General features: G+C 34.7%; 1 protein-coding gene across 6 annotated transcripts in view; it reads left to right on the top strand.

Annotated features, from left to right (window-relative positions):
• Positions 1–14,593, top strand: part of USP34 (ubiquitin specific peptidase 34) — a 246,281-nt gene that overhangs the window by 206,739 nt on the left and 24,949 nt on the right. For 5 of the 6 annotated variants that reach the window (XM_024133566.3, XM_024133567.3, XM_024133568.3 and 2 more), the window contains 10 exons: positions 1,548–1,628; positions 3,313–3,398; positions 4,007–4,175; positions 4,280–4,354; positions 5,503–5,654; positions 9,299–9,347; positions 9,435–9,539; positions 9,622–9,666; positions 10,413–10,517; positions 11,632–11,779. In XM_024133566.3, the coding sequence (XP_023989334.1) occupies positions 1,548–1,628; positions 3,313–3,398; positions 4,007–4,175; positions 4,280–4,354; positions 5,503–5,654; positions 9,299–9,347; positions 9,435–9,539; positions 9,622–9,666; positions 10,413–10,517; positions 11,632–11,779 (1,015 nt within the window). The remainder of the gene's footprint in view (positions 1–1,547; positions 1,629–3,312; positions 3,399–4,006; positions 4,176–4,279; positions 4,355–5,502; positions 5,655–9,298; positions 9,348–9,434; positions 9,540–9,621; positions 9,667–10,412; positions 10,518–11,631; positions 11,780–14,593) is intronic. The other variant, XM_028496944.2, reaches the window with a different exon arrangement.

The following is a 14,593-nucleotide window of genomic DNA, read 5'->3' as shown; positions in this document are numbered from 1 at the left end:
ATCCCTAAGGATGGTATGCACACAGGTAATAAACACTTATCCATATTGCCATCTTACTATCATTTATCATTTGTGATGATCTCCCAGTGTGGTGTGTACCTTTCTAGGAATGCAAGTCTTATAAATTCCCAGAAGTGGGAGACAGCAGCATAGTGTATAATAGATGAAATTAGTTGAGGATATTTTTCATATGTAGAAGATTTTTAGAAAGATTTTTTTTTAAATTTTTTTCAGTCGGTTTGTTCGAATTAGTATTGAAACAAGGTCCACATTTTGCTTTTGTCTTGTAAATCTCTTTTCATCTATAATACAGTTGACCCTTGGACAACACAGGTTTGAACTGCGTGGGTCCACTCATACACAGATTCTTTCAATAAATACGTACAGTACCATACACTCTGTGGTTGGTTAAATCTGAGGATGTGGAGGAACCTAAGATATAGAAGGTCAACTATGGGACTTGAGTATCTGCAGATTTTCATGTATGCTGGGGCTCCATACCAAGGAGCAACTGTAGTTACCTTCTTTTTACCACTTTCTCATTTGTTCTGCAGGATTTTCCACATGTTGGCTTTGATCTAGTGCATCCTTTGGGTGTTATTTAACATATTCCTCTATTCCCTTCCCTCTTCATGATTTTTTAAAAACTGTTCGGTAAAAACAAACAAACAAACAAAAAAACTGTTCAGTAGATGCAGAAGCTTGATTAGGTCATAAATTTTTTTTGTTTTTGTTGTTTTTTTTAATAAAATTGCAACCAGTTCTTTCACTAAGGGTTTGCCTCTGGAACTCTCTCAAGGAGTTAAAATTCTCTACAGTTGTCAGTAATTATGTGTGTGCATAAATAGGCAGTACAGTTCAATAGAGGAGTTAAATATGTGATTAAGAGATATCTTGAAATTAATGGGAAATTGTCTTAGCTAAGCGTAAAGAAGAGTGTTTTTTGTTATCAACAGAACATAAATTGGTTTTTGTTTTTGTTTTTGTGGTATGCGGGCCTCTCACTGCTGTGGCCTCTCCCCGTTGCGGAGCACAGGCTCCGGACGTGCAGGCTCAGCGGCCATGGCCCACGGGCCCAGCCGCTCCGCGGCATGTGGGATCCTCCCGGACCAGGGCACGAACCCACGTCCCCTGCATCGGCAGGCAGAGTCCCAACCACTGCGCCACCAGGGAAGCCCCATAAATTGGTTTTAAACAGAAAGTTTATCATACTCAGATCGTATATTATTAATAGGAACAAAAAATTCTGCAGTGTGACATTTATGAAGTCTAAGAGGAAAATAGTATTTGACTTCATTAAGAACTGCAGGTTGTCATCATGTAGGTTCTACACTATTATGTAAATGGCATCCATGGAATTCTGTATTGAGATGACCTTGATTATGACTTTAGACATTTTAGATTTTACACTTTCTACCAATTGAAGAATCTTTTTTGGTAAGAATTTAAAAGAATTCATATGTCAACTAGAATTAAAATCTTTGTGTGATTTTTATCCCAATTGACAAATATTGATTGAGTGTTAAAATCACACTATTTACTTACAGTGGTTTTTGGACCGCATGGCTGACGATGATTGGTGGCCAATGCAGATACTAATTAAGTGCCCTAATCAAATTGTGAGACAGGTAAGAAAAAATTTATTTGAAAAAGAAGTGGCTTTCAAGTTAATTGTTCTAAATTTGCCTGTGAATATATTTTAACCCAGCATTGAAAGTAGTTTGAAAAGGTTGACCTCTTATTACAAAAGTCATTTTGCTCTTATTTTCACCAGCTTCTTTTGGCAAATCAGCTATCATTCCAGTCAAACTGATTAAAATCATTCACAGTTCCTGGTTATAGGAAGATAGCTATAACTGCCTATTTTCTCAGATCCTACTTTGATGTATGAGTTGTACTGATTCTTTTTCAGATCCTTAGATATTCTAACCATGGTAGGGTGCTGTAATGGCCTTGAAAGTTAAATGAATAGTGTATAACTTATTTCTGTGACAGATTCTCAACTGTCACATGAATCAATTTGTTTTTCTTAAATCATTGGAAAAATTAACAAGGAAGAAAAATACATATGCATTTATGACACAAAACCAAAAATTTAATCTGAAATATACTACTTTCAGTTACAACTGAAATACAATTCTTATATCATAAAATTTAGCAAAACTTTTCAAAGTATAAAATTTAGTGGTTTTTAGTATATTCCCAACTATGTGACCATCATCTATCTAATTTTATAACACCCCCAAAAAGAAATCCCATACTTATGAGCAGTCACTTCCATTTTATCCTGTCCCTTCTCTTCAGCCCCTGCCCACCATTAATATACTTTCTGCCTCTATGGGTTTGCCTATTCTCACCATTTCATTTGAATAGAATCACACAGTATGTGGTCTTTTGTGACTGGCTTTTTTGATTTAACAATGTTTTCAAGGTTTACCCATGTTGTGACTTGTATCTGTACTTTATTTCTTCTTATTGCCAAATAATATTCTATATACCAAATTTTGTTTATTCAGCAGTTGATGAACATTAGTGATGTTTCCACTTCTTTGCTGTTTTAAATAACACTGCTATGAACATTTGTGTACAGATATTTGTGTGGACATGTGTTTTCAGTTCTTTTGGATATATACATAGGAGTGAATTGCTGGGTTGTAACATTCTTAGGGACTACCAAACTTTTTTTCATGATGTCTGCACCAGTTTACATTCCCACCAGCAATCTGTGAAGGTTCCAATTTTGCTACATCTTCTTCAACATTTGTTTATTGTCTTCTTGATTTTAGCCATTCTAATGGGTGTGAAGTAGTATCTCATTGTAGTTTTGGTTTGCATTTCCTTAATAATTAATGATAGTAAACATCTTTTCGTGTGCTTATTGGCCATTTGTATATCTTAATCCATATTTTTTGGATAAACTTAAATCGCAATTCCTTCTCCTAGTCATTGAAATTCTGATAAGCAGCTGTCCTGCCCCACTCCACTCTTCTGAAAGAGATGGATGCCAAGTTTTCTTTCCTCTGTATCTCCACTAGTAAAGGAGGTTTCATGAAGCTTTGTATTTGGTAGTCTCTATTACTGAAACCTATAGTTTGTTTTTGCTTTTTCCCTTATAAAATTGTTTTTCAAGCTAACTCTGCCTTTTTTATCTTCAGTCTGTAGTTGAGACTCCAGGAAAGCTTTAGAATGTCAAAAGATAATCTGTGGGCAAAATATAAATGGGTAGCAGAATTTTTCATCATGTTCATTTTTCAGTGTCTTTGTTACCTGATGTGAGTTGACTCTTAGGTTGTCTTATCTTTTCATCTATAGATGTTTCAGCGTTTGTGTATCCATGTGATTCAGAGACTTAGACCTGTGCATGCTCATCTCTATCTACAGCCAGGAATGGAAGATGGGTAAGAAGTATACCTTTTGAGCTGAACTTTTTTTAAAATTTATTTATTCATTTATTTAACATATTTATTTATTTATCTAACATATTTATTTATTTATTTGGCTGTGCCGGGTCTTAGTTTCATTGCGGCATGCGAACTCTTAATTGCAGCATGCATGTGGGATCTAGTTCCCTGACCAGGGATCGAGCCCGGGCCCTCTGCATTGGGAACACGGAGTCTTAGCCACCAGAACACCAGGGAAGTCCCTGAACATTTTATTTTTAAGTTTTTTGATGACCTGCCTACAAAGTATTTTAAAATATCCACACTGAAATATTTAGGTTCTCCTATTTAAAAATAATCTGTAATAATATAAATCAAAAAGGAAAACTTTTATTTTTATTTAATTGCATTTTCAAAATCCTCTACAAGTAACCTTGACTTAGTCTTTTTGTTTTGATTTCAGCGAGATATGATAACTGGAATCCAACTATTTGTATTATTGTAATTGGTATTCATTATTACAAAGATGAAAGAGATAAATTCAGGTTTTTAAAATATTTCTCCTCCCAAAATATCTATCCCCAGACTTCATACTTTCTCTAAGATATATAAAATTGTGTTTTCAGGTCTGATGATATGGATGCTTCAGTAGAAGATATAGGTGGTCGTTCATGTGTCACTCGATTTGTGAGAACTCTGTTATTAATCATGGAACATGGTGTAAAGCCTCACAGTAAACATCTTACAGAATATTTTGCCTTCCTTTACGAGTTTGCCAAAATGGGTGAAGAAGAGGTGAGGCTGTATCTTGTTTATTTCTGGTATTATGTACTTATTTTCAGTATTTAAAACTTAATTGTTTTTATTTTTTATTTTTAAATCAATATTTTTATTTTTAGAGCCAGTTTTTGCTTTCACTGCAAGCCATATCTACAATGGTACATTTTTACATGGGAACCAAAGGGCCTGAAAATGTAAGTACAGTTCTGTCTGATATCAGGGATTTAGAGGCCATGTTTTCAAGTTTGCATCATAGAAAGATACTAGATTCCTTTGAAGTCCCTTCTAGCCCTGATATTAAATGATTTTAAGGGTCCAAGTTTGGTTGATATTTTTAATGGATATAGCAAGAGAAGAAACAGTCAAGTGATAAATTTCACTGGTATGGCCCTGGATCAAAGCAAATAAATTTAGGCAAAATGGCCATCATCTGCTTTAGGGTCTTATCAGTAGCATGTTGTGTTTTGGTGAACATTTTTGCTGGCCATATTTTTAAAGCCCTTTGCTATATTAAGTCTGTCAGTCTTCCAAAAATTCAATTCATAATATTAAAACTGTTACATCAATTTTGTGTTGTCTGTAATGACCACATTGGATTGAATGCTCTATTTGCTCTATCTTATTTAATCCTGGTTGCAACCCTAAGAGGTAAGTACTGTTGTTATCTCCATTTTACAGATGGGGAACTTGAGGCATAAAGAAGTTTACTTGTTTTAGATCACAGTGAGTTAGGCTTTGATCCTTGGTTAGACTCCTGAACGAAACTGTTAGCCACTGTGCTGTAATGGTTCTCCAAATATTGACTGTTATTATCTAATTTCAACCTAGATGGCTACTTATTTAGACTGCTTTTCTTTTGCTTTGTTAGACCATAAAATCTTTTCAGTGTTGCATTTCAGACCCCAAATGACTGTCTCTTTGAAATACCTACTGTTTGGATTATCTGAAAACTGCAAATATGGATTCCTTAATTTGTGTAACTGGTATTTTTATTCAATATGAAATACCGTTTTATCATACTCATATAAATTTTGTTCCTGATTTATCTTCCAAAGAGCTTGCCTATAAGAAAAAAATTATTATTAAAGAATTTATATCTTTAGGTAAGGTAAATACAGTATTGGGAATTATTGTTCTTTACAGTTCTGCCTATTAAATCTAAAATTGTCCTGAATGTGGTTTAGACTTTTAAAGTTAAGGTTAGGCCTTTGAGTGGTTATTTTTCATGATACATGCTTCTGCCACTGTCTACCCTGCATTGTTATGTAAGACAATCAAGCTCTTTTCTCTCAACATAATGTTAAAAAAATATATATTAAAAATGAATTGTGTTATGTTCTAGCCTCAAGTTGAAGTGTTGTCAGAGGAAGAAGGGGAAGAAGAGGAGGAGGAAGAAGATATACTCTCTCTGGCAGAAGAAAAATACAGGCCAGCTGCTCTTGAAAAAATGATAGCTTTAGTTGCTCTTTTGGTTGAACAGTCTCGCTCAGAAAGGTGAAATGTTTCAACATTCAAAATGCTTAAAGCATGTTTGGTTTTATTCTTTTTACGTAATTGTTTTACCATTATTAACTCAATAGCTTTTGTTACTTAATTCCTTTTAAATAATAACACTTTCCATCAACTCTTGTAGCAAAAGTATTTCGATCCTTTGTACCAAACTCTTACTTTGCCTGAGTCATGTTAGAAATATACGTTGAAGAAATATACAGTAAAATATCTAGCAAAATTATATGTGCATTCATCCTTTGACCTAGCAACCCCACTTCTGGGATTCTGTTCCCAAAACACCAAAAGATGTATGTGCAGTGCTGTTTATTGAAGCAGTGTTTATAAACAGCAAAAGACTGAAAATGTCCACAAAGATGGTACAAGTTGAAGAAACAGAGCATCCACTTGATAGAGGACTCTATAGCAGAAAAAAAACAGGCAGTATGGAATGTATGTGTACTACCATGGAGAGATCTTTAAGATACATATCACTGAGGTGAAAAAAAAAAACAAGGTGGACAAAAGTATATATAGTATGCTACTTTTTTTTTTTCTTTTGGCCACGCAGCATGGCTTACAGGATCACTGAGTCCTAACCACTGGACCACCAGGGAATTCCCTATAGTATGCTAATTTTTAAGAAGGGGAGGCTGTGAGACACAAAGTGAGAGAGAGAGAGAGAGAGTGTGTGTGTGTGTGTGTGTGTGCCTGTGCGCGTGCGTGCAACCAAGCCTCATTATTCATGGATCTCCAATTTGTGAATTCTCCTATTTAAATTTATTTGTAATCCCCAAATCAGTACTTGTGAAACATTTACAGTGATTTGTGGATTACAGAATGTACAGAGTGGCAAAAAATTGGAGTTGACCTGACACACACTTCTCCAGCTGAGGTCAAACATGGTGACACTCTGCCTTCTTGTTTCGGTGCTCAAATTGTAAACAAATTTTTGTTTGCAATATATGCCACATTTTTCACATTTATGCTTTTTGTTGGTGATTTGGCTGTTTAAAAATGGTCCCAAGCATAGTGCCAAGTGCTGTCTAGTGTGTTCCTAAACTCAAGAAGACCATAATATGCCTTAAGGAGAAAGTACACATTAGATAAGCTTCATTCAGGTTTGAGTTACAGTTCTGTTTGCTCTGTATTCAGTGCTAATGAGTCAACATTAAATCAGGTGTCTTTAAACAGAAACACACATTAAACAAGGTACCATATTGATCTGTTGATGAAAATGTTATGACCAGAGGTTCACAGGAACCGAAGTGTATGTTTTCCCTATGAGCAGTGATTCAGTGTTCACTAATTCAGTGTTTGCAGCTCTTTATAGAACGTAAGTACTACAAATAACAAGAATTGACTATTTTTCGAATTGAAGACTAAATTTTTAAAAATAAATTTTAAAAGTTTCCAGTGGTTGGGGGAGGGGAAAACAGGCTGGAGGGGACAGGAATGAAAGTTTGACTTCTTTGAATATAGTACAGTGTTTTGTTTTTTAGATTTATCTTTGGAATCATGTAAATGTTTTCTATAATTATAAATAAATTAATAAAATGCAATCCCTAAAAATCAAAAGCAGACTGAAATAAATGAGCCTAACTGTATATTGAGTTGGTGACATAGCCACTGGAGAGGAATTAAAGTGACTTTAGAACACATTGATTTAACTGTAATTGTTAGTGGGATGTACCTGAAGGACAAAAAGAATTGTAAAATTATCCTCAAGTGTCTTAGTAATTATATTGTGAGTAGTAGTATAATGAGAATTATTATTCTGAAACTGTATTGTAGAATAAAACAAATAGATAATTGTTAATGTCATTAGAAACCAAGATTTTCAGAAAAAGAAAAGAGAAATACAAATATAAAATTGTAAGATGTTTACATAACTTCTTCAAAACTAAATTTGAATTTGGGAATATCAGTAGAGTTCATGGTATATTTTGTCTTAAGCAAACAAAAAATGTATTATGTATCTCCATTTTCTGAAAAGGCCTAGAAATCCTGTCCAACCCAAAAATCGGTGAGTGACCCTGGCATCTAGATAACATTTCCCACTGAAAAAAATCAAGGTTCCTTGAGAAAATGGCTAATTCCAGGTCTTGGGCAAGAAATGAATGGGAAGCGTCAAACATCTTGTCATTTTGGAAAGCAAGGAGGCTATCAAAGACTACTGAGGTCATGTTAAAAGGTCTCAAGAGTCAAGGAGGTTTCTACTGGTCACAGATTGGACAACTTGAGCATCAATAGTAATAACAACTGCAAGTGGACTAAAACACATCATGGATGTTTATATCCATGAGTTCATAATGATACCTAAAAACAAAATTTTAAAAATTATTGACAACCTTTGGAGTATATTAAGAAACCAAGTAACAATTTTGGAAACTTATTAATAAAGGAACAATATCAAGTATTTATCTTACCTGCAAGAATTATACTTCATGGCAACCAAATGGTAAATGAGAGGGATGTTCATCATAGAGGTATTTGAGCTAACAAATGAGCAAGTAATGCTGGAATTAGGATATCAGTATTTTGCATCCCAAATGCAATAATGGATCTAGGAAATGATCATCATGGGCTGAAAACATTACAAAAAGAGGGACAGCTTTTCATTGTGTGCCTCCTGATGAAAGTTCACACTACCATTTATATGGTATTCTTGATTAAAAAGTCAAACCTAGATCTGATCAAGTCTCTAGATCTAATACCTACCAGTTTACAGGAAATACGGGGACAGAGGAATATGTTAAAACAACACACCAAGGATATAATCAGCAAAATGGAAATGTGGGAAATTCTACAGGTCAAACCACCTGCCTTCTTCAACAGATTAATTGCAAGATAAAAACAAAATCGGAGGGGAAAACCAGTTGTCTAAAAGAGATTTAAAAGACATTTCAACCCGTGTCAACAGAGGACTTCATTTGGATCCTGATTCAAACAAATGATAAAAAAATTTTTTTAGAAACTTGAGGAAATTGTACATTGACTGGATCTTATATGATAATAAGAAATTGTTAATTTATTTTAGGTGTGAATAATGGTAGTGTTTATGTTTTTGAAATTTATGTTTGGGATATGTATTGAAATTTATGGACTAAGTGATAAAATATCTGGAATTGCTTCAAAGTAGTTCATATTTGAACGAGTAGGAGGTACAGATGAATCAAGACTGACCGTAAGGTGGTAATTTGCAACTGAGTGATGGGATGCTTATAGTATTCTATTTTTGTATGTGTTAGAAATTTTCTATTTTAAGTTAAAGAAATACGCAGTAATTTTAAACTTGAAAGTGAAATTCTCTATTTCTTAGAAGTTCGTTTTGTTTTGAAGGTTCTCATGTCAAAAAAAAGCTCTCTAAATTAGACCCATCCTATTGTTACAGTATACCAAAATATTGAGTTAATTAAATGGAAATAAAGTAGATTTGGACTTCCATGTACTAATCTTGGAATTTTGAAAAATGTCTAAAAGGTGTCTAGTGAGCAAGTCTAGCTAGCAGAAAGTTCAAAAATCATTTTATGATGGTGGCTTGGTACACTTGTAATTGAATCAACAATTTTGTTATGTGTCATGATGCAAATGGCTATAAAGTAGTATAGAGGAAAGAAAAACTTATTTCCACTAATGTTTTCTTTCAGGCATTTGACATTATCACAGACTGACATGGCTGCATTAACAGGAGGAAAGGTAATACCGTCTCAATATTAGACCACTTGATAATCACAAAAATAACAACAAAATAGTTCTTAAATGAACAACTTTTGCTTTTAACAGGGATTTCCCTTCTTGTTTCAACATATTCGTGATGGCATCAATATAAGACAAACTTGTAATCTGATTTTCAGCCTTTGTCGATACAATAATCGACTTGCAGAACATGTAAGTGCTGAGAAACAGTCTTAAAGTTTTTTGGTAATTTGTAGAAGAATATTCTGAAATTATCCCTTTTGTTTTGTTTTAGATTGTATCTATGCTTTTCACATCAATAGCAAAATTGACTCCTGAGGTATGTAGACATCTCTTCATTCATGTTTTTCAAACTGCTGTCAGCACTGACAGTACTTTCAAATGAACCTTTCTAATTGTTTTGGGGAAAAAATTTATCAAGGCTTCCCTCATAATACAACAACTGTTTTTAACTATGTAACTTGAATAAACTGAATTACCTCTTCACATCTTGTCACAAATGTCATTTTCCCAATTAAATATAAATTTACATATAAGTTGAATATATCACAGTGCCACCTAGATACTGAGCTTTAAAGTTGTTTGGTTTGAAGCATATATCATATTGTACCTTAGAAGAAAGTAGACTAACCAGAATTCTGCCTAGGTGGAGAAGTATATATTTTCATAAAATGAAAATGTTATAGCTACTTTGATAATACATGTCAAATATTAATATAAATTATACCTCAGAGAGCAAAGGTTGCTGCAGGAAACTTTTAATCTAAATTTTTCTATAAACATGGTTGTCTCATTAACAAGAGTTTTGATACTTTTATTTCCCAAATTGACATCCAGAAAAATAGATGTTTTCCGTTACATGTGGCTCCCACGCAATTGACACTGTATTCTGAGCTCACCCTTCTGCTTTATGAGAGTTCAGGTTCATATGTATGAGTACTGAGCTCTCTAACCTAATACAGCAGATTTAAATGTGATCTGTAGAAGAGTTATACTTCTTTGTTTTCCGCTGGAAATGATGGGTTCAAACAGATCTAAATACACAGTCATGTACGTGTCTTATAGGCAGCCAATCCTTTCTTTAAATTGTTGACTATGCTAATGGAGTTTGCTGGTGGACCTCCAGGAATGCCTCCCTTTGCATCTTACATTCTGCAAAGGATATGGGAGGTAAGTCTTGCAGCAGATGTTTTAGTGTTTATTTTTCCGAGGGCTTTATTTTTCTAACACAGTCACTCACATTTTAAGTACTAGTTTCTTGCTTGGGTAACTCAAAATGGTTTTAGTAAGTCACAGGTCAAGGGAAGAAGAGATGCTTTAGTCAGAAGATCTAGGGGAAAAAAGAGTTCTTCCCTAGTGTCTGAGATGTTTAAAGACTTTCTCATAGAGTCATAAACAGTCTTCAGCCCATCCGAGGTCCTCATTCCCATATCCTCAAAAAAGATTCCATGAAGTGGTAGAAGCCCTAGAAATACAAACCAGGTGCTTTCAGCAGTTGATAGAAAATACAGAGGAAGCACCAACCACTTCCTTTCTTCCAGAGTTACTGCTGAGGTTACAGAATTTCTTCTTAGTGAGTGTTGGAAATGCCCACTCTATAGACCAGGGGCATGGCAAACTTTTTCTCTTCATAGTCCAGATAGTAAATATTTTAGGCTTTGTGGGCCATATGGTCTCTGTTAGAACCATTCAACTGCTGTTTTACCATAAAACCAGCCATAGACAAAATGTAAATGAGTGGGCATGGTTGTGTTCCAATTAAAACTTAAAAACAGGCAAACCACAGAAGCCGTAATGTTGGCTCCTGAGAGCCATAATTTTCCAACCCCTACTCTAGATTCCTAGGATTTCCTTTGCCAATGAAAAAAATCTTCCCAGCAGTATAGTGAGCTAGTTTTCATTCTCACTTATAGTAGCAGATTGGGCAAACAATAAGAAAAGTAAAGATGACAACTTTAGAGAATTAAAAGCACTTTTAAATAACTTTGTAAACTTAAGACCTTAAAGGTCATTGAGTTCCCTTATTGGTCCTGTGTTAGAGTCCTTGGTTAGTATAATTTTATTTTGTAAACTAATGACAGATTCTCCTTGAACATATTCCTGTTAATAAAAATAAGTTGCTTTAAAAATGGGAAAAAACATGGGTGTGAAACTTCTTTCAGGTTCTAGTTTTCAAAAAACTATTTCGCTTTAAAGTGTCTGATGCACATACCAAAAGTAAGTTTAAAAAAGTAACTGCTCATTCAGTTAGCCTTATATTCTGTTCTTGTCATTTTACTTGTAGGTAATTGAATACAATCCTTCTCAGTGTCTGGATTGGTTGGCAGTGCAGACACCCCGAAATAAACTGGCACACAGCTGGGTCCTACAGAATATGGAAAACTGGGTCGAGCGGTTTCTTTTGGCTCACAATTATCCTAGAGTCAGGACTTGTAAGTCAAATGTTCAGAATTTAAGAAACCATTTTGTTGTTGTTCCACGTTTCGTTTTTTGTTTGTTTTAAGGTGATCATAATATGCCCATTGTATAATACAAAAAGGCTCTTAGAGATATTGTTTTAAACGCCAAAGTTATATTAGTATTTGAAAACCTATGGCGATGTTTTACAAATATCTATAGTGTTTTTGTTTTTTTAAGGATAGGAAACTATGTCTTTTCTTGGGTGATATCACCACCACTATCATTTTTGTTTCCTTTCTTGATAGAATCACAAAGCATTATCAGCATTAGTGAAGAGAGTAATGGGTCAGAAAATCCTGTCTTAAAAGTAACTTGAGGGCTTCCCTGGTGGTGCAGTGGTTGAGAGTCTGTCTGCCAATGCAGGGGACACAGGTTCGTGCCCTGGTCCGGGAGGATCCCACATGCCGCGGAGCGGCTAGGCCCGTGAGCATGGCCGCTGGGCCTGCACGTCCGGAGCCTGTGCTCTGCAACGGGAGAGGCCACAACAGTGAGAGGCCCGCATAGCACAAAAAAAAAAAAAAAAAAAAAAAAGTAACTTGGGAAGGCTAAGAGTAAAGTGGCAATAAAAACACAAAACAAGCTGAGAGAACATATTCTCTGAAGTTTTGGGAGTTAAATATCTTTATTGTACCCAGGCCAGGAGGGAATAAACAAAGATCTTGGAAGACAGATGGACAAATACCAAAAATAGATACTTCACAGAATAGGTAACTGATTGTAAATAAACACAGAGTATGTTTTCTTTTGATAGCATTAAAAGAAATAAAAATCAAAGTAGTTAATTTTTTAAATTCTTTAATCATTCACTTTAATCATTAAGATCATATTTCCTAGTTTTCTGCTGAGAGGGCATACAATCAGTGACACTCCAGTAGCAGCAAGCACATCGAATACCCAGATCCATGTTTTTAAACATCATTTCCGATAAAATGAAACACAGCTCCTTGGAGAAATGGCTGATTGTAGGACTGGGGCAGGGAATATACAAGATGAGCCTGTAGCATCTTGTAGAACCAGAAAGTAAGGAAGTACTCCAAAAACAAAATGATGGGTATGTCAAAGGGACTTAGTCCCAACCTGAAAGAGCTCCCAATGCCCAAAGCTGGAACAATTTGAGAGAAAAAATAATTAACATAGCACTGAATTATAATCCAAAGTATAAAATAAATACCCATGAGTCCATACTGATATAAGTGAATTATTGAATAAACAAAGAAATGGAGAAGAGACAAATCTCCCATACAGAAGAATTCCAAAAAATTTATGTACATCTTCACTCAAAAAAGGGAAACCTCCTTGAGTGTGAGCTTAGTGACTTGCTTTCAAAGAGTAGAGTATGAGGGATAGAGAAAATAACTTTAAGAAACTTGACAAACATTAAGTCAGGCAGATAATTAAGGTTAAAAATGTCACTGATAAGTCATGTTTATAGTATGTGCCCTTGGTATGGTGTGATGCACAGGGCACTTCATCATGTGGTCTTCCTCCCAAAATCCCATAACCTGAGTCTAACCATGATACACATCAGATAAACTTAATCTGAGGGACATTCTACAAAAATACCTGACCACTACTCCTCAAAACTGTCATGGTCTTCCAAAGAAAGTCTGAGAAAGTGTCACAGTCAAGAGGAGCTTAAGGAGACATGACATCTAAATCTCATGTATCCTAAATGAGATCCTAGAAGCAGAAAAAGAACATTAGGACAAAACTATTGAAATCTGAAGTGTGGAATTTAGTTAATAGTAATGTGCCAGTGTTGGTTCCTTAGTTACAACAAATATACTATGGTAATAATGTTAACAACAGGGGAAATGGGAGAAGGGTGTATAGGAACTGTCTGTTCTACCTCTTCTAAAATAAAAGGTTTATTAGGGGAAAACATGTTTCAGTGGTGGGTGCACATGGATTGGCAATGGTACTCTGCTCATAGGCTTTTTTCCTGCCAGTTTAGTTAACCCCACAGTAATGGGATATTTGTAAGAGCTGACACATATGCTGGTTGGTATTTATGTCCTGACTTCTGACCATAAAACAATTAAAAACTTTTGCTGAACCAAACAAACAAACAAAAAAACCAAAACAAAAAGAAAAGCGTTTCAGCTAGCTGGTACACCTAACATTCATAGTAGTGCTAAAGAAATAGCATTCTCATACACTGCAGCGACACTGTAAGTTAATATTACCCTTATGAAACGCAGTTTAGCAGTATGTACCAAGATCCTTAAATTTTTTTTCCGTTTTTCAACTCAGTAATACCATTGCAGGGATTCTGGTATAAGTAAGTCATCCAATATATGAATGTCCAACAGCATTATTTGTAAGTGTGAAAAATTTAAAAGTAGATGTTCAGATAGGAAATAAATTGTTATGCATTATTTAAAAATCATAATAGTGAAGACTATAGAAATACGAAAACATGCTTTTGAAATAATGTAACTTGAAATAGGGGCCCAAATATTTAAATAGAATCAGTATAACTCAGTAAGAATTAGGGTAACATGTATAGAAGAAAAGCTACAGAGAAATACTTCTAAATCCTACAAAATAATTTTAAGGAATGACTGTTTAGAATATTTAGCGAAAAGAAAATGGTGACATGAATAGGTGTCTTAAAATAGTTCAGTTGCCATATAGAAATGGACGATTTGTTCTAAGTTCTCTAGACCCAGGAATTTTTAAGTTACAGCAAGGCAGTTTTTATAAAGATGGTCTGTTCTTCCACATTGACTTCCCTGTTTGTTCTCAAAGACAAAAATAATGTAAAAGTTGTGGGGGTTTTTTCC

This window comes from Physeter macrocephalus, chromosome 12 (assembly GCF_002837175.3).
Source record: "Physeter macrocephalus isolate SW-GA chromosome 12, ASM283717v5, whole genome shotgun sequence".
NCBI classification, from domain to species: Eukaryota; Metazoa; Chordata; class Mammalia; order Artiodactyla; family Physeteridae; genus Physeter; species Physeter macrocephalus.
This window is presented reverse-complemented; position numbering and strand designations above follow the sequence as displayed.